Genomic DNA, 21,316 nt, shown 5'->3' with positions numbered 1-21,316 from the left:
ACATGCACCTGATCTTACTCACACCAAGGCCAGTGGGCCACTGCAATCAGCAAACCCACAGGTCACCATTCAGGTTTTGCTTTTTTTTTTTAAATTTATGTATTTATTTTTGGCTGCGTTGGGTCTCCGTTGCTGCGCGTGGGCTTTCTCTAGTTGCGGCGAGCGGGGACTACTCTTCGTTGTGGTGCACGGGCTTCTCACTGTGGTGGCTTCTCTTGTTGCAGAACATGGGCTCTAGGCACGCGGGCTTCAGTAGTTGTGGCACGTGGGCTCTAGAGCACAGGCTCAGTAGTTGTGCCACACAGGCTTAGTTGCTTCGTGGCATGTGGGATCTTCCCGGACCAGGGCTTGAACCCGTGTCCCGTGCATTGGCAGGCGGATTCTTAACCACTGTGCCACCGGGGAAGTCCCACCATTCAGTTCTTGAACCCCTATACTTCTCTGGGAGCACCTGACAGTGCTGACCTCGTTCTCCTTCTTGACATTCTTTCCTCCTGGGCCCCCTCACAACCAACTCTCCTGGTTCCCTAGGACTCTCTCCAGTAACTCCTTTCTTCTTTGCTTTAATCAGCAACTCTTTCTCCACCTTCTCCCTCCTCCATACATCCAATCAATCAGGTCTGTTCAATAAATGTTCACTGAATAGACATTCATAAAACATCACCAGTAAATGTGTTTAGATATTATACAGCAATTAGTTGGCCCAATATGAAGTTATTAGTTCAAACATGGAACCCCACTGACTGAATAGAAGCCTTTGATCTTTATAAATAAGAGAAAAAGCCAAATAATATCTTACTGAGTGTATGGTTTGAGGTGGGTAACAGTAAAGACCTTCCCTTCCCTCATAAACTGAACAGTTGTGTAGGAATTTAAATACTTACTTCCCTGCCAAGTTCTTACTGCCAAACCTCATTCCTGCCTCAAGTCCCTTGCACTTGCAGTTCCCTCTGCCTAGAACGTTTCATCTAGATTTTCCTATTGCTTCCGTAACACAATTCATGCAAATCTGCACTTCGATGCCACTTTCTCAGGTAGGTCTTTCCTTCCTCACAACCCCACCTCTGTCCGTTTCTATCGATCCTAGTACCTTGTTCTTTGTTATTTAATGGCACTTATTGCTGCCCAACTTTATATTAAATGTTTCTTTTTCACTCTTTTTACTTTTGGCTCCCACTCTATTTTTTAATGGACAAAAGCTTCAATTGGGAACCTCACAAAAGGTCTCCAATAAGCATATAAAAATCATTAATCAGAGATGTGCAAATTAAAATCACAAAATGATACCACTAGATACCTGCCACACAGCTAAAATTTTTTTAGACAAGCAAAGTATTGGCTAGGAAGGGGAACTAGAATATTCACACCCTAAAACCACTATGCAAAAGCTTTAGGCAACGTCTCCTAAAGCTGAACATACACATAACACAATAATTCCACTAAAAGATGTACAGTAATGTTCATAGAACCTTTCATTACATAAGTGATGTTCATCAACAGCAAAATGGAAATAAAATACTATTCATACACACAAAAAATTGCTGTACAGTGTGTAATGGATAGGCTACAATCTTTGGGAACAGATGATCTTGGACTTGAATTCCAGTTCTGCTATTTACCATGTAATACTGAATATGTAGATATGGGTATATAACCTCATTGAGTCTGCTTTCTCCACCTGAAAAATATGGTCATATCAGCTATCTTACAAGATTATTCTAAGGATTAGAAATAATGTGCATATAACACCAAGCACTGTGTCTAATAGGTACTCAGTAAACAATAAGACTAGGATTTAGGAGATATATCACTCAGTACCAATTACCAATACTTTTTATACATAAACTTTCTTCCTGTAAAATAAAGATGTTTCACCTCACCTGCCAAATATATCTGCAGCATTTCTGAGTTACCAACACAGTCATCATTGAAACTATACAAGAACCAGGTCATAACATTTTATTATTCAGCTACTTTACGGACCCCATGTGCAACTGCAGCTGTTGGTCCTAATGCCAGAGGAGCAAATGAGTTGGAAAGATGAAAACAAATGTGCAGGAGAAATGCCAAGAAGTGTGTAAATGGCTGGACAGGAGTCCAATTGGTTCAGTGACAAAGCTGATCCTGAGAACACTGTGTGCACTGTATGCACGCTCTGAAGAAGCATACACAGGTTGGGATGCCTAAAAAACAATGGGGACAAAAAAAAAAAAACCCTTGAACTACTGTGGTTTTCAGCCTAATTCTAAGTCCCCTTTGGTCTTATAAATAACTCTATTCATACTTGTCATTAGAGAATAAAACCTACAGGTCCTATAATAAATCCTACTTTGACTTCTTTTTAATATAAAATATATATGTATACATATAATCTGGCGTTTAAAAGCAACCAGATCCTAAATTTTAAAGTTACAATAAAAATTAGGAGAAATGACTATTTCTAAGTATAATACATGTTCAATAAAATTTTACTCATTATAATAAAGAAAAGTCGGGTAGTAACTTATATTACCATCTAAACTAGTGAGGAGGGCGTAGAGCAGGGCAAAGAAAAAATAAATCCCCTAAAATCTTGAAATCAAATTTTCCAATCCAAAATAATTACTTGAAGAATAAGACTCCAAACTTCCATATTTTGATTGTATTTTCACATTACTCTATTTGTATTCTATTAAAATTTATCATCATGCCTATGAAGTTTTAAATGCAAGACACATTTAAGAATTTATAAGTAACTCAAAGTACTCTAAACTCAGTTCCATTCATTCCACAAGGTAGGTCAGTACTCCACGTTGGTGCAAGTCTGTGACATACGGGCCTCTATACAATGGGAACGAAGAACAATAAGCGTTTTCTTTCTTTTGTGGCTGAATTATTGGGAGAATCTCAGGCCATTTCTAACCTAGTGAAACAAAGAAAAACTAAAGGCTTTGGCTAAAGTCTTGTGAATCTGTGTTTTTCCCAGCACCAGTATTTTCATAGCCCATGGCTGTATGCATAGATCTAGTTTTCCATTCACATGAGGCTTGTGGCATAGAAGAAACTGCCTTAGTTAGGGAAGTTCTCTTTCAATGTTCCTCAGTGATCACCTATTTGCAAATACTCTATAGAAACCACTCCAGTTTATCTCTATGAAGAAAGCAATGTCATCTACATTTGAAAAATAGCTAGCACATAGGCTCCCTGCCACACAGAAGTAAAAGTTTTAAAATGTGTGATTCGTAAGTTTAAACAAACATGGAACCTAACACGGTTGTTTAAAATCCTAATTCAATGTCCTTAAAATTCTAAGGTATAGATATTATTAATATCTTAAATCAAGAATACAAACACAATGGGATTTTTCCTCCCCAAGGCACCTTGCAAAGACAGTCTTTAAAAAATGGTGGTGTTCTCTCAGTTATTTATAATCCAAAAACTTGAAAGATGTTAAATATCTAACAATGGAGGATATATTAACTAAATTAAAGTACTACTTTTTAACAGAATATCATACAGCTATTGAATTTTTACTAAGAAGTTTTGTAATGTGAAACATCTAATGTTATGTGGGAAGGGGAAAGCATGATTTTAAAAATCCATGTAAATTACGACCTCAGCTTTGCCAAACAACAGATACAAAGAGAAAAAACACATCAAAATGTTATCAGTAGTACACCTAAATGTTTATTTTCTTTCACCTTACTACAAATCAAAAATCTGTTTAAAAATGTTTTTCCCAGGGCTTCCCTGGTGGTGCAGTGGTTGAGAGTCCGCCTGCCGATTCAGGGGACACGTATTCGTGCCCCGGGCCGGGAAGATCCCACGTGACGCGGAGTGGCTGGGCCGTGAGCCATGGCTGCTGAGCCTGCGCGTCCGGAGCCTGTGCTCCGCAACGGGAGAGGCCATAACGGTGAGAGGCTCGTGTACCGCAAAAAAAAAAAAGTTTTCCTGAAAAAAACATTCATCTAACGCTGTTTTTCAGTAAAATAGAAAAAGACCATGAGAACATTAAAGCTACAACGCTAGGAGGATCTAGGCAAGTCAACTGACTTCAGAGTCCAATAAATCATATGTAATTTCAAGAAATCCTTAACCTTGTGCGTTACCAATGTACCTTGCTGATGTTTTAGAAGTAGAGGGAATCTTTCCCCCAAATAACTGATGAATGAGAGAATATTAAGTGCACAAATAAGTTCTAAGAAACTTGGAGTGTAGTTTTTACATATTAGAAACAGAAGGAAGGAGAAATAGAAACTAGAAACAGAAGGAATGAGGTTGTAATAAAAAGGCTCAGCTAAGAAAAGTCAACAGCGATTGCACTTAAAGCACAGTTCACTTTCACTGCTCTCAGGGAACACTGCTATGCTATGAATCCTCAGGAAGAAATGCCATTATCTCAAGTAATCGTACTTGGGCCATGAAAATAAGAAAAAGTGTATCTTTGTGCTAAAATCACAGTATGAAACCATTCTAGACAAGAGCCAGGATAATTTTACAATAATGATACAAATTACTTATAATTTAGTAATAAACAAATACCAGTTACTTCATCTACTCATATACTTTGCATACTCAAAAATTTCAAATGTTTTTAACCTAAGATATTTCAAAAATGGAAACTGCAAAAACAATACTCACAGCCCCCCATAAAGGATTCCTTTCAAACAACATCCAGCAGTGCCTTTTATTCTTCTGATTAATCATACTTATTTCCTGCTTGTGGAGGAATTCGTTGGATATACAACTTGTAGGTACAATCTACAGGCATTCTGTATTTAGACACCAAACACGCACATATCTTCTGTTCAACATGGTAAAGAACTAAGGGGAAGTGCACAGCTATGTTTCATAACTCCTCTTCTAGCACTGATGCAGCCTCAAAGAACTACGCAAGTAACGAATTTCAAAATTCCACGAAGGTATTTCAAAATGTGGTGAGAGAACTCTAGAATACTGTGGTAAAATGGGAAGGATGGGGCCAACTACCTGTGATTTTATTGTAGTTAGAGTCTTTAAATTTATAACAAACTATCCTTTAAAACTAGGTCATAAAGAATCTTAGCATATTTTTTCATGGTCATAAGAAAGTCATAAGAAATGCTGAATAGCAAAACCATATCCATCTCCCCCCAAGCAAAGGGACCTTGTTTCCTTCCCAGGTTACTAGCAATCCCAAATGACTTCTTCATTAAAAAAAAAAAATCAGGATTTTAAAGGAGAGGCACCAATGAGCAAACTTTCCATCCCTGCCATGCTTGTAAGAGAAAATTACTAATTAAAGTCAATATTTTAGCTAATGTATCACATAACATAGACTTCTCAAAACATCTAAGGTTTATTGCCACATGGATTTAACATTTACATAATAACCCAAATTTTAATTTCCCTTTCATGTGATATTTAGATGGTGTAGTCAGAATCAAACTATAATATCTAGACTCAGTACAACTTTGCAACAGCACTTCTTCAAATTATTCTGTTTCTGAAAGAATAACAAACTGAAAATAGTGTATTACCTTAAAGTACTTGACAGTGCTTGAGGAAATTTTGACAGGTAGAATAAAATAAACATTAATGTAGCTTATGAACCAAGAAGTGGAAACATGGAGAAAACTACTTGGAGAAACACATGCTAAAATCACAAAGCCTTAGAAATTTAGAAATCCTCCCTTTGTATGGATAAGAAAACTGAGGCCAGGAGTGTTAAGGTAGGATAGATACGGACATACTGATATTAGGGAGACAAGATATATACATTTCAGATATTCTGATAGATTTTTTTCAGTTCAATTTCCATAGCATTATATTTCTTAATTAGCTCTTTCTTAAACGTGGTGTCATCCAGTATACTACTTTCACAGGGTGGTGGTCTTGAGAGCTACTAACTGGCCTGTAACAATCACTTACTATCAATGAATATGGCTATTATAAGCTCTGAAAGCTTATCTCTATGAAATGAAAGGTATAGTAATGAGACATGGCATGTTCATACAGTGTGAGGTATCCAACCGAGGGCTAATGCTTTCCAAACTTCACCAACCCAAGCCAGCATCCCCACCCAGATCAGCTGAGGGCTGAGAGTGTCCTCTGCAGAGTCAGGGTAGGTTTTGCACAGGAACTGTTGGTGTATGTGCTCAGGCATGAGTGATGAAGTCAAATGAGGACGTCAGCATTTTTGGTTCCTTCTCTCTAGTTCAGAGGAATACAGCAGGAAACTTCAAACTGACCACATGCCAGTGAACGACTGGCTGAAACTGGAACTGTTCTGCTCTGCTACATTGTACCAGGGCTGGAAGGATCCAAATAAGTATGTTGGCTCTGGTTCTTGACCTCTTTTTCAATGGTTTAGCAGTTTAGCAGGCAAAGAAAAAGAAAATTCATATGGAACATTTTCTGATAATTTCACATTGTACATTGTAGATTTTTAATATATCTTTATAATTAAGTAAAACTTTTTTTTTTTTTTTTTTTTTTTTTGCAGTACGCGGGCCTCTCCCTGTTGTGGCCTCTCCCGTTGCAGAGCGCAGGCTCAGTAGCCATGGGTCATGGGCCCAGCTGCTCTTCAGCATGTGGGATCTTCCCCGACCGGGTCACGAACCCATGTCCCCTGCACCAGCAGGCGGACTCTCAACCACTGCGCCACCAGGGAAGCCCCTAAGTAAACCCTTTCACTGTTCATTCAGATGTTATGTGAATACAGCTGTAGAAACATGTTACAGGTATTGCACTGAAATAAAATTTCATAAATGTGTGCTTTTATTTGTCTTAGTTTTCTGCTTATACTTTGGTCTGCTAGATTTTACAAAAACAGATTTATCCCTCTTGGCTTTAAATCAAGTGATTTTGATCAATTCAGCCGCATATTAAGAACAGCTTTAGGAACCACAATATCAACCAATTTGTTATAAAGCCAAAATTAGTACCCCCCCCCAGAAAACCATTATTATGTGGCTAAAAATAAATCTTCATAAGAGTAAACAAAGCTATTTGTTTGCTCCTAACACCACTGTCATTCCATTCTATGTCTTGATAAAATTAATATTATCATCAGTAATTACAGCTCTGTATTATTATATACCCTTCTCATAACAACCCTAACAAAAAGGCATTAATTAGCCCCACTGTATAGATGGTAAAACTGAGAACTAAAGTTAAGTAACTTAGTAACTGGCAGAGCTGCAATTCAAACCCTGGACTTTTTAACTTCAAAACCTGATCTCTAAAATGCAAACTGCCTGCCATTCTCCCAAAGCTTTCCCAAAATTACTAACCTGTGAAAGGATAAGAAAAACTTTTACCCTATGTCTGAGTTTTCTTGACTTTAACCCCCAAACTCAAATACTAAAACTGTTCATGCCTGCTAAAACAAACTTCCTCTTTCTACTTCATGTGACTCTTGCCATAAGTAAGTTCCTCAAAACTTTGTATTTAATCTACTTGTAAGTGAAGAGTTTTATACATAGCCTAAAACATTAGAATAATTTTAGAATAACTTATCCTATAGTCCACCAGAGCAATAGTCAGTTTTATCTTAATTTGCTTATTAGTTATGAGAATGAGTAGAGTCACTTCCCTCAAGGTCACTTTGAACCAGAAACAGAATTCTGGTTTAAGGTCTGGTCGCTAAACCATGCTTCCTCTGCAATAGTAAGCTACCATTGGTAAACTGGTCACTAAGAAACAGAAAATAACAAAAAATATGGGATGTTTAAAGTATTTTCCCTGCTGATACCTGTTTCCCCTACCTGTCCACCCCTTCTATTTTGCCCATTGCCTATATATTCTATATTGTGATTATGGAAAGAAAGTGCAACTGCCTTGGCAGATAAGGAAAACAACCTATTCCTGTTTCAAACATGAAGCAAATGTTTCATTCCCTTTTCTTATTAAAATATGGGATATAGTCTCAAAAATCATGGTAGCTTTTAAAAGCATCACATTAAATCCATTTTTTTTCTATTTAAATTTTGCTGGTACATACTAATGTCTTTTGATTTATAAATTTAAGATAGTTCACTAAGAAATGTGTAGGTGGGCTTCCCTGGTGGCGCAGTGGTTGAGAGTCCGCCTGCCGATGCAGGGGACACGGGGTCATGCTCCGGTCTGGGAAGATCCCACATGCCACGGAGCGGCTGGGCGCGTGAGCCATGGCCGCTGAGCCTGCGCGTCCGGAGCCTGTGCTCCGCAACGGGAGAGGCCACAACAGTGAGAGGCCCGCATACCGCCAAAAACAAAAAGAAATGTGCAGGTGCCCAAACGTATGGCAAATGGCATTATTGATTTGTCTAAAGCAGTTGTGCCAATTGAACTTTCTGTGTTGATGGAAATGTTCTATATTTGTGCTATAGTATAAGGTAGCCACATGAGCATTTGAAACATGACTTGTGTGATCAAGGAACTAAAATTTTATTTTAGTTAATTTTAAGTTTAAAAGCAACTTGGGGCTAGTGGACCACACATGTCTAAGTCTGGGTATATGTATATATATTTAGAATAAAATATATAAAGTATATGTTTATTTTGAAATAATTATTGACTCATAGGAAGTTGCAAAAATACTAGAGAGGCCCAGTTTCCCCTAATCATTATGTCATATTATATAACCATAAATACAATACCAAAACCAAGAAACTGACATTTGTACAATGTGTATGTTTAGTTCTATGCCATTTTATCACTTGAATAGACTTGTGTAACCTCTGCCACAATCAAGATACTGAACAATTCCATCATCGTGAAGATCTCCCTCATGCCACCCCTTTCTAGTCATACCCAACACCCTTCTCCTCACCGTCCCTAACCCTTGGCAGCCACTAATCTGTTCTCCATATCATGCTGTCATTTATAGAATGCTTTGTAAGTGGAATCATACAGTATGTGACTTTCTGAGATTGGCTTTGTTCACTCAACCTAATGCGCTTGAGATCCATTCAAGTTCTTGCATGCATCAATAGTGTGTTCCTTTTTATTGGTGTGTTGAATTCCATAATGTGGATGTTCCACAGTTTAGCCATTCATGTTAATGAACATGAGTTTGTTCACAACTTCGGGCTATTACAAATAAAACTGCCATGAACATTTTGCACAGGTTTTAGTGCGGATCTAAGTTTTCATTTCCCTGGGATAAATGCTCCAAAGTGCAAATGCTAGATTATATGATGAGTGTCCACATGTGCTTATTTTCATTTGTCATCTGTATATCTTTTCTTGGTGAAATGTGTCTTCATGTTGTTTGCCCATTTTCTAATTAGACTGTTTGGGTTGTTTCTGTTGAGTTTTTTGTTTGTTTGTTTGTTTTGTTTTGTTTTGTTTTTGCGGTACGTGGGCCTCTCACTATTGTGGCCTCTCCCGTTGCGGAGCAGTCTCCGGACACGCAGGCTCAGCGGCCATGGCTCACGCGCCCAGCCGCTCCGCTGCATGTGGGATCTTCCCGGACCAGAGCACGAACCCGTGTCCCCTGCATCGGCAGGCGGACTCTCAACCACTGCGCCACCAGGGAAGCCCTCTGTTGAGTTTTGACAGTTCTTTATATATTTTAGATAGGAGTCCTTTGTCAAATATAGGGTTTCCAAATATTTTTCCAGTCTATAGCTTCTCTTTTCACCCTCTTAACAGGCAAAAGATTTAAATTTTGATGAATTTTTTCTTTGGCTGCATTGGGTCTTCGTTGCTGCGTGCAGGCTTTCTCTAGTTGTGGCGAGCGGGGACTACACTTCGTTGCAGCACACGGACTTCTCACTGCAGTGGCTTCTTCTCTTGTTGCTGAGTGCGGGCTTCAGTAGTCGCGGCATGCGGGCCCTAGAGCGCACGGGCTTCAGTAGTTGCGGCGTGCAAGCTCTAGGGCACGTGGGCTTCAGTATCTGCACTGCATGGGCTCAGTAGCTGTGGCGCGTGGGCTAAGCAGTTGTGGCTCAAGGGCTCTAGAGTGCAGGCTCACTAGTTGTGGCACATGGGCTCAGCTGCTCTGCAGCATGTGCGATCTTCCCAGACGAGCGTTCGAACCTGAGTCCCCTGCCGTTGGCAGGCAGATTCTTAACCACTGTACCACCAGAGAAGTCCCTTGATGAAATTTTACTTATCAGTCTTTTCTTTTATATTCATGCTTTTGGTCACATGGCTAATAACTTTGTAAAATTTTTTTTACTGGAGTATAGTTGATTTACAATGTTGTTAGTTTCAGGTGTACAGCAAAGTGAATCAGTTATACATATACATATATCCACTCTTTTTAAATTTTTTTTTATTTTATTTTTTTGCGGTAGGCGGGTCTCTCACTGCTGTGGTCTCTCACTTTGTGGGGCACAGGCTCCGGACGCGCAGGCTCAGAGGCCATGGCTCACAGGCCCAGCCACTCTGCGGCATGTGGGATCTTCCTGGACCAGGGCACGAACCCATGTCCCCTGCATCGGCAGGCGGACTCTCAACCACTGCACCACCAGGGAAGCCCTCCACTCTTTTTATAGATTTTTTTCCCATATAGGCCATTACTGAGTATTGAGTAGAGTTCCCTGTGCTATACAGTAGGTTCTTATTAGTTATCTATTTTATATTTAATAGTGTGTATATGTCAATACCAATCTCCCAGTTTATCCCTCCTGCCTTATTCCCCAGTAACCATAAGTTTGTTTTCTACATCTGTGACTCTACTTCTGTTTTTCTTTTAACTTTTTATTTTATACTGGATTATAGTTGATTAAAAATGTTGTGACAGTTTGAGGTGTACAGCAAAGTGATTCGGTTATACATATACATGTATCTTTTTTCAAATTCTTTTCCCATTTAGGTTGTTCATAGTTCCTGTACTATACAGTAGGTCCTTGTTGGTTATCCATTTTTATTTTCTTTTAATTTTATTTAATTTTGGTCACGCCACACAGCATGCGGTATCTTAGTTCCCTGACCAGGGATCGAACCTATGCCCCCTGCTATGGAAGCGTGGAGTCTTAACCACTGGACTGCCAGGGAAGTCCCAGTTATCCATTTTAAATATAGCAGTGTGTACATGTCAGTCCCAAACTCCCTATCAATCCCTTCCCCACTGGTAACCATAAGTTCATTCTCTAAGTCTGTTTCTGTTTTGTAAATAAGTTCATTTGTACCCTTTTTTAAAATTCCACATATAAGTGATATCATATATTTGTCTTTCTGTGTCTGACTTACTTCACTCAGTATGACAATCTCTAGGTCTATCCATGTTGCTGCAAATGGCATTATTTTGTTCTTTTTTATGGCTGAGTAATATTCCATTGTATATATGTACCACACTTTCTTTATCCATTCCTCTGTTGATGGACATTTATGTTGCTTCCATGTCCTGGCTATTGTAAATAGTGCTGCAATGAACATTGGGGTGCACGTATCTTTGCAAATTATGGTTTTTTCTGGGTATATATGGCTAATAACTTTTTGCCAAGCCCTAAGTCCTAAAGATTTTCTCCTATGCTGTCTTTTAAAAGTTTTGCAGTTTTATGTTTTACTTTTTTTTTTAAGATTTAGCTTTTTTCTTCTTTTTTTTGCGGTACGCGGGCCTCTCACTGTTGTGGCCTCTCCCGTTGCGGAGCACAGGCTCCGGACACACAGGCTCAGCGGCCATGGCTCACAGGCCCGGCCGCTCCACGGCATGTGGGATCTTCCCGGACCGGGGCACAAACCCGTGTCCCCTGCATCGGCAGGCGGACAGACTCTCAACCACTGCGCCACCAGAGAAGCCCTATGTTTTACATTTAAATTGATAACCTATTTTGAGTTAATTTATGGATATATTCTAAGGTTTAGGGTTTCGGGGTTTTCTTTTTTTTGGTCTATAGATATCCAATTGCTCTAGCACCATTTGTTGAAGAGACAGACTGTATTACTCTTGCAGCTTTGTCAAAAATCAGCTGGCTCAACCTGTGTGAGGCTACTTCTAAGTTCTCTATTCTGTTGCATTTATCTATTCGTCTATCCCTCTGGCAATACCATAGTCTTGATTGCTGTAGCCACATAATGTCTTAAAACTGGATAGAGTGATTCTCCCAACATTGTTCTTCTTTCTCAAAACTGTTTTAGCTATTCTAGTTACTCTGTCTTTCTATGTAAATTTTAGAATAATATTATCCACACCTATAAAATTTTCCTAGAATTTTGATAAGAATTGTGTTAAACCTTTATATTAATTGGGGAGATTGTCTTTACTATATTGAGAGTTTTCTAATCCATTAACACAGTATGTCTCTCCATTTATTTAGATTTTTGATTTCATTCATCAGCACTTTATAGATTTCATGGGTATATTTTTTAAAAGCAACCCAAATGAAGAACTAGAAATAGCTTGTAAATGCTACCAAAATAAAAAGTGGTAGTTCAAACAAGTTCTGGGAGTCAAAATGATCTTGGTTAACTAGAGTTAAAAATCAAGAATACCACAAGCACAACAAATATACCCATTGGGGCAAATAAGCAGATTTTGTTGAAAGACTGGCTTTATATAATTTACAAAGAAATGAAAGGGCACCTTAGGGCATTTTGCAATTAAAACAATAAACAAGGCAGATTAAAGGTATAAAACAGATAAAGTATCCTCCAATTACATGCAGCACTGTCTTCCTCCCTTTTTTGATTATATTAATTCTATGTATCAAACCTGTGCATTACTTATGCAACAACAGAAGAGAAGGGCTCTAAATCACATAATTTCAAAGGTCCCTTCCAAGTCCTACATTAAATTATTTTACAAATTATATTTTTAAAGAGTTCATGGTTAAAAAGGTTTTATGAATTTTGCTGCTTAGGTATCTATGGAGGGCAGGTCAAGTGGAAAAATAATTCTGTTGAATGTAAATATATGTAACTATTTGGACAATTTACTAAAGCTATGGGGAAAAGTGGGATATGAGAAAATCTGAAGGGGATTAAAATTAGTTAGTCCAGAAATGAGTATTCTATGAAAATACCTGGAAGGTAATCAGGAACTACCCAAGGGAAATAAAGGACAATTTTTAAATACATACAAAAATACACTCTTAACAACTGGAGTTCAAAATAGTGAGACTACAGTAGGCTGTATAAACCCTGTAATAAGTAAGGTCCTATTTAATGACTAGTGAAGTACAGTTGTGAAGACAGGAGAGTGCCAAAATAACTCAGCAACCCCCGCCACGCCCCACCAACAGTCTACAGGTGTCTAATCCAAGCCTTCAGAAAACCATGCCAAGCTTTCAAATCTGACTGGGAAGGAAGAATTTGAAGACTGGAGAGTAAGAAGCAAATAACAGTGACCATTTCCTATTCACCTAAGTGTCCCCAGAATGCTTTACTGGTTCTCACACTCACACTAATTGCTTGATGGATTGATGAGTACCTAAGACACCACAAAACAAATGGAACTTTAATTTGTAAAGAAACAGATGATATTTTCTGACAACGAAGAGCATAGGCATCATTTTCCAAACTGTTGGTAATGATATCATGCCAGGGAAGTTTGACACTGAAGAGTATCAAGAAGAAGCTAGGGGCTTCCCTGGTGGCCCAGTGGTTAAGAATTCACCTGCCAATGCAGGGGACACGGGTTCGAGCCCTGGTCTGGGAAGATCCCATGTGCCGCAGAGCAACTGAGCCTGTGTGCCACAACTACTGAGCCTGCACACTACAGCCCGCGAGCCACAACTACTAAGCCCACGTGCTGCAACTACTGAAGCCCGCGCACCTAGAGCCCATGCTCCACAACAAGAGAAGCCACAGCAATAAGAAGCCTGTGCACCGCAATGAAGAGTAGCACCCGCTTGCCACAACTAGAGAAGACCCAATGCAGCCAAAAATAAATAAATTAAAATAAATAAATTTTAAAAAGAAAAAATGAATGGTGGACCTTCTGGGCTGGAAAAAAATGTTTTTAAAAAAAAGAAGCTAGAAGGATTCCTCATACAGAATCATAAATACATGTATAATAGTCATCTCATCCACACCACCCCTTATCTCATTCCTGAATATGTCATTGCACCTGACTTCAAAGGGTAGTAGAATAAAGAAGAAAAACATAAAAAGAAGAACAAAGGAGAGACAGAAAGAGGAAGCAAATTATTAGTCAGACTTGACAACTAATGTGGAAGAGTTAAACTAAAAGCAAGTGAGGGAAACCAATGTTGCCCCAAACATTTTTATAAACAATCAAATTAAAGAAAACATGCTCAAATTATTTCAATATTTAACAACTTATCAGTGCTATCAAGATAACGTATAACAAAATCCAAAAGCATGAAATCAAAGCTAAAGAACGAACTAAAGTTAAAGGTCAAAGATTTAATACCAGTCAGATTACATGAATTTTAAAGCTACAAGATGTATTTAAACTCTTTTGAATCACTATTGTAATAGAGCATTAATTTGATTTTAAGAGCTTCAAACTGGATAGCGAAAAATTTACTAATGTAAGTGCTTAACAAATTCAGGAAGTCATTTATTAGCCTGTATGACCTTATCTAATAGATGATTTGGGTGAATAAGCAAAAGCTTGGGCAACCATCGTCTGTTTTGCCCTCTCTTGCCAATCTGGAAAGAGCTGCACACAAAAGTTCCAAATGATAGAAAACCCTGGGATCCTTTCATCCCATTATTCACCCTCTGCTTTACCACAATCACTTCAACAAAGCATCTAGAGTCCCCCTTTCATTGCACACAACTCTTAAACAGCATTTTGTCCCTATTTCAAGAAGGGGAATCTTTGGAAGGGGACTATTTCTCTACATGTGGTAACACAGAAGGCAACCTTTACTAAAAATAAACAGGTCAGTGTTAAGACCAAATAAGATACATAAGTGCATTCAGACATCCCTGTCGCATACAAATCTTGATACCAAAGATGCTTAAGAGTAAATAAATAAATAAATATTGGCTACCCAATGCCTAGTGCAGTGCCTGGCACAGAGTTCATAATTAATAAACATTTGTTAAATGAAAAAAAAATTATTATTCTAATGAGAAGGAATTTTTTTTTAAACATCATTATTGGAGCATAATTGCTTTACAATGGTGTTAGTTTCTGCTGTGTAACAAAGTGAATAAGCTATATGTATACATATATCCCCATATCCCCTCCCTCTTGTGTCTCCCTCCCACCCTCCCTATCTCACCCCTCTAGGTGATCACAAAGCACCAAGCTGATCTCCCTGTGGATGACAAGGAATTTAAAAATTAATTCTACTTCCCCAAAATGACTTTTGTCCACCAGTAAAATATAACATTTAAAATTTTCAGATATTGAAATGCTCTTTATATATAAAAGTTTTCTTTTAACCTTATTCCAGAGCTCACGACTTTACTTCAAATAATAAATTATTTTTCACCATCTCATAACTTGAGCCAAGAGTGCCTTTTCAATACTGTCAAAAAAAAAAATCCCTAACAGAGTAGAGTGGATTCATGACAGCCACATATTCTCTGTCACTACTCCCACCAAGAGGTGGGGTCTATTTTGCCACCTCCTTGATTCTGGATTGGGCCTATGACTGTCCAAAGGAAAAAGGGCAGAAATGACATTGTGCCAATCCTGGGCTAAATCTTTAAGAGGCCTGGCAACTTCTGCCTCCTTCTTTTTGGAGTCCAGCTGCCATGCTGTAAGCAGGTCCAAACAGCCACATGAAATGAGAAAAGCCCACATGGAAAAGAAGAAATGCCCAGCTGACAGCACCTACTTGCCAGGCATGAAAATGAGCTATCTTGAAAATAAATCCTACAGCCCTAATCAAGTTGTCTCAGCTGACAGCACACACACTGTGAGATACGGTGAGCTGTCCTTATCAAACCCTACCAAATTCCAAAATTGTGAGCAAAAACACCATTGCTGTTTTAAGCCACTAAATTTGGAGGTGATTTGCTATGCAGCAATAGATAACTGAAACAAAATTTGGTACCAGAAGTGGGGTTCTGCTGCAACAAAAACCTAAAATATGTACTGGCTTTGCATCCACGTGGTGGGCAGAAGCTGGAAGAGTTTTGAGGAAATTGCTAATAAAGATTTGAAAAAGTGAAGAAATGTATCAGTGCCTGAAGAAAAGGGACCCAAGTTATGCACTGTGAGAACAATTAGCAAACCATTGCATGCAGTGATGTGGAAGGAGGAAATGATAGCTAATGAACTCAATGATCTGACTAAGGAAAATTCAAGGAAGAAAGTTGAAAGTATCAACTGATTCATTTTAACTGCCTATGTAGTGAGATGAACTAAAAAAGGCACTGTTTGGTTCCTTTTCAAACAGAATTTAGAGGAAATATAAAGGGGTCAGATTTGACCAGTTCAAAAATAAAACCATTGCTCATTTCAGCATCTTAGCAAAAAGTAAGCTCAAAGTAAGAAATGGCTCCAGGCAGCTCTTCCCCTGCTGTGGCAGAGTCCCGCGGAGGTGGAAGCTCGGGTGCATTCAAGATTCAGCTCCACCCATAAGCCACTGCCATAGCCACCACCACAGCCGAGAAAAGCACTGCTGCCAGAAGTATAATGGATGTTAATACTGCTCTGCGAGAGGTGCTATAAGACCGCCCGTATCCACGATGGCCTAGCATGTGGAATTCATGAAGCTGCCAAAGCCTTAGACAAGCTCCAAGCTCATCTTTGTGTGCTTGAATCCAACTGTGATGAGCCTATGTAAGTCAAGTTGGTGGAGGCCCTTTGCGCTGAGCACCAAATCAACCTAAGGTTGATGACAACAAGCAACTAGGGGAATGGGTAGGTCTCTGTAAAACTGACAGGGAAAACCCCGTAAAATGGTTGGTTGTGTGGTGGTTAGGGACTATAGCAAACAGTCTCAGGCCAAGGATGTCACCGAGGAGTACTTCATGTGCAAGAAATGATCAAATAAAAAAACCGGGCTCTTGGGACTTTCCTGGTGGTCCAGTGGTAAAGAATCTGCCTTACAATGCAGGGCACACGGGTTCGATCCTTGGTCACGGAACTAAGATCCCACATGCCGCAGGGCAAATGAGCCAGCGCACCACAACTACTGAGCTCGCAAGGCTCAACTATAGAACCCGTGTACCGCAACAAAAGATCCCGTATGCCTCAACGAAGATCCCGTGTTCCACAACACCAATGCAGCCAAAAAGACCCAATTCAGCCAAAAATATAAAAATAAAATAAATAAATAAAAAATCTTAAAAAAAACATAACTGGGCTCTTGTGGAAGGGAGGGAGGGAGGGAGGGAGGGAGGAATGGCTCAGGGCAAAGATCAAATCCTGCATTGCCAGTAAAATGTGGCCTTGAGGATGTGGCTGTACAACCCTTTGTTGACCCCTCATAAAGATTTTTAGGTTCCTCATAGACTTTTTCCTTTAGACCAGTGGTTCTAAAATTTTGTGTACACACTTCTAGGTACTCATGTCCTTGTAGAGTCCCTTCCCACATTGACTCTGGGCTGAGCCTATTACTGCTTAGACCATTAGAATAGGACAGAAATGATGCAGTGCCAATTCTGGGCCCAGACCTTATTTGGTTGGGCAGCATCTATTTTTTCCATTTTGGAACCTAGACACCTCAGGTGACCTAAGCAGCCACTGGGTCCTAGCTGAGCTCCTATCCAAACCTCAGAGGACCACAGCCTTTCTAGCAACCAGCTGACAGGACATGAAAACAGAACTGCCTAGTCAACCCACTGAACCACAAAATAACAAACTGCTGCTTTAAGCTACTAATAAGTTTTGGAGTGGTTTATTACACTAATATAAATAACCAAAACACAGGTCCCTTTTAGTGGTATTTTAAACTTCACTTCTCTCTAGTCATGATAGACTAGATAATTATGAAGAAATGTAACGGAAACTTTTTGTTCTAAAAATTTAATGTCCAGCACGGATAGACCTAGAGATTATCATACTAAGTGAAATAAGCCAGACAAAGACAAATATCATATGGTATCATTTACATGACGAATCTAACAACAACAAAAAAAAGATACAAGTGAACTTATATACAAAACAGAAATAGACCCACAGACATAGAAAACAAACTTATGGTTACCAAAGGAGAAAGGGGGGAGATGATAAATTAGGAGTTTGGGATTAACATATGCACACTACTATATATAAAATAGATAACCAACAAGGACTTACTATATGGCACAGGGAACTAACTCAATATTTTGTAATAACCTATAAGGGAAATGAATCTGAAAAAGAACATATATATATATGTGTGTATATATATGTATGTATAACTGAATCACTTCACTGTACACCTTAAAATAACACATTGTAAATCAACTATATTTCAATTTAAAAAATACATATATTATACCCAGGATGAATTTAACCATCATTTAAGCAAATGAAACATACCTTCTAAGTCTCAGGAAACTTTTTATAGAGTCTATCTTACAGACAGATCTTAGAGTCTAAGCCACTAATAATGACAAAAACTTAATAGCTTCCATTTTCAGTAGAAAACAATAAGCACCTACACAGGCCATCAGGGAGGACTGACCAGGGAAGATCTTAGCAAGGCATACCAGGGGTACAGACAAAACTGACGAAGGGCCCTGTGTATCAGATAAATTCACAATAGGAATTTGGAAATCAGCAGGGGATACACAGACACCAAACAATCTGTGGTAACAGCCAGGGAATCCTCAAGGCACAGTCACAAGAGTGAAGACGGCAGGCCTTCCAAAGCCTGTTGTTATGGCAACCAGCAAAGATTTTTAACATCAGAAATTCCAATAAGAATTTGTAAGCTCTGCTTTCTCTTGTGTTGATGCAGTTGCTACCCGTCTGCTTAGCTCCTTTGGATTTAAAGAGCCCTAAATGTCAGAGCCATCACCCCTCTTTCAGTCCATCCTATGGATGACCATGATGGCATATAGGGAGCCTGGCGGCTTTCTGCATCTTGAGAATAGGGACAATAATAGTAAATCCCTCATAAGATGGTAGCATTATTCTTCTAATTTTCACAGAACAGTGCTTAGAAGAGTTCTAGGCACATAGTAAACTCTCAATATGTTACACTATCAACAAATTACATTTGGTAAATTTGTTCAATTACAAGTGCATCTGCCCTAAAAACAATAACTTTCAAAGAAAAAAAATTAAAAGAATATCAACTCATAAGCCTATTAATAGGGAACTGGTTTAAACAAATTGTAGTACAGCTATAAAGTGAAACACTATGCTGCCTTAAAAGAGATAATAAATAAAATAAAGGAAGAGGATTTTAAAAGATTTGATGTGGGAAATTTCTAATATAAGTGAAAAACTAAGTTGAAAAAACCATATAATTCCACTTTTAAAGTAAGTATATACTGTTGTATATGCATAGAAAAGAATCTGTTAGAAGCCACCAGACTAAACAGACACCACAATCTGGGTGGGAATTCCACTTTCTACATAATATACCACTGTAACATTTGTTGCTGTTGCTGTCTTTTAACAGTAAGAACAAATGACTCATAATCAGAAAAACATTAATGTAAAGGCACACAGATCCTTCTTAAAACAAAGCATGCTTTTACCTGAATTTGTTCACAAGTTTTCAGTGCTCATTCTTATTCAGCACACAAGCAGCTCAGGTCTGTTTTTAGAACAGTGTCAGAAGCTGCTATATGAGCTGTTTCCTGTACTGGGCAGCTATTTTTAATTAATGAACATTTTGTTGTTAAGAGTTCACTGGAAAAATAGAAACACCACGATTGCTGCAAGTTAAACTAAAGAAAGGCTTATTCTCTAAAATAAAATGAAAGGTTTAAGTTATAAAAAAAGTATTCCATTTTAAAAAGTACTAAGGTATATAGTATTTAGTATTAAATATTTCCACTGTGATAATGAGATAAATTAGTTTCATTTAAAAATTCCTGAAGGAGATCTAATTCTATTTACTTAGTTTCTCCTAAAAAATAATACAGCATTCTTTATATAGTGGGGACTCAAATGTGAGCTGTGGAAAAATCAGAGATAAAAGAGGATGAACACAGAAAGAGAATAAGATTTCTTTCAAACAAAATATTTATTAAGCAACAATGTGCAAAATGCTGCCCTATACTGACTAGAGAAAGTAACATTGTGGTTACTCTGTCAGTATGAACAGCAACAAAATCACCCTGTCCGTTTTATTATTTTCTCCCAAGGTTTATATGAGATAATATGGCTCAAAAGATAGCTGCTATGTAAACAAATAATATTTTTCATCTATTCAGTTGTTCAACCCATGGGTCACATAGCACCACAAGGAGTCCTCTGGAGAGCCAGCAGCAGTGAGAGTTGGTGAGAATTCAATAGCTGGGTAGCAGAACAAGAATTCCCAGGTCCCACCCAAGCCATCCTCCCATAGAATGAAGATGGGATTTTCCTGTAAACCTAAGAGAAGGTTCTAAGAAGGCCTCACTGCACTGGGTATGATTATGTGCAGTCCAGTCACAAAAAGAAAGGTTTATTGTTCTCTTGCCAACCTATAATCCTCACGACAGGTGGCAATTCACCCAATTATGCTAAACTCTACCCACACCCTCTTCACTCACCACATCCCTAAATTCCGTGCATTTGTAAACTGCTTCACAATTTTTTTAAGTGCTTTCTTATTCATTAATTTGATTCAGAAAGGTTATAAGATTTCTTCCTAGTGTGTTTAGTTAAAATTGTTTGCATTTGAGAGAAGTCTGAGAATGGGATAGGTTCAACATCTGGCTCCCAATATCCTCTAAGGAGGCCTTGCTTTAGCATGCCCCATGGCGGGGTGTGAGGGGGAGGTATTAATACTATGCATCAACTTGGAGGGTGTTTTGGGTAACATAAACATTTAAACCAGTGAACTGTGAGTAAACAGACTGACTCCTATAATGTGGGTGGGCCTCATCCAATCAGCTGACAGCCCGAATAGAACAAAAAGACTGGCCTCCCTGAGCAAAAGAGAATTCTTCAGCAGACTGCCTTTGGACTCCATCTGCACCACTGGCTCTCCTGGGTCTCTGCCTGTTGGCCTTTGGACTGGAGCTGCACCACCAGCTCTTCTGGGTCTCAAGACTGCCAACCGACACCGCAGACTTGGACTTGCCAGCCTCCATAAACACATGAGCCAATTCCTTATAATATATATGTGTATACACACAACCTATTAGTTCTTTCTAAAGACTCGACTAATACAGAGGGTCCTGCAGTTTAATAACTACACAGGAAGAGTCACTAAATGAGGGACAAGTGGCTTCTCCTGACTAGGGGATGCCTGACCTTTCTGCCTACCATGGTGCTCTCCAGAAAACCATACTGTTTAGGGATGCATGAATATGGCTGGAATGGATACACACCTTATTATTCCTTCCTTACTAGATTCCTGAGAAATGAGTCCTGAAAGCAGTTCACACTCTGCTCAAAGCTTAAAAA

At 38.8% G+C, this 21,316-nt stretch overlaps 1 protein-coding gene across 2 annotated transcripts in view; it reads right to left on the bottom strand.

The window, feature by feature from the left end:
• The window catches only part of FGD4 (FYVE, RhoGEF and PH domain containing 4), a 200,841-nt gene that overhangs the window by 127,363 nt on the left and 52,162 nt on the right, over window positions 1–21,316 (bottom strand). Inside the window, exon 1 of one of the 2 annotated variants that reach the window (XM_007452186.1) lies at window positions 4,621–4,807. The exons of the other annotated variant lie outside the window; for it this stretch is intronic. Within the exon in view, the coding sequence (XP_007452248.1) occupies window positions 4,621–4,630 (10 nt within the window). The 5' untranslated portion in view covers window positions 4,631–4,807. Of the gene's footprint in view, window positions 1–4,620; window positions 4,808–21,316 lie in introns of those variants that run through there. 2 annotated transcript variants of the gene reach the window in all.

The sequence above is a fragment of the Lipotes vexillifer genome, unplaced genomic scaffold, assembly GCF_000442215.2.
Source record: "Lipotes vexillifer unplaced genomic scaffold, Lipotes_vexillifer_v1.1 scaffold1, whole genome shotgun sequence".
Taxonomy (NCBI): domain Eukaryota; kingdom Metazoa; phylum Chordata; class Mammalia; order Artiodactyla; family Lipotidae; genus Lipotes; species Lipotes vexillifer.
This window is presented reverse-complemented; position numbering and strand designations above follow the sequence as displayed.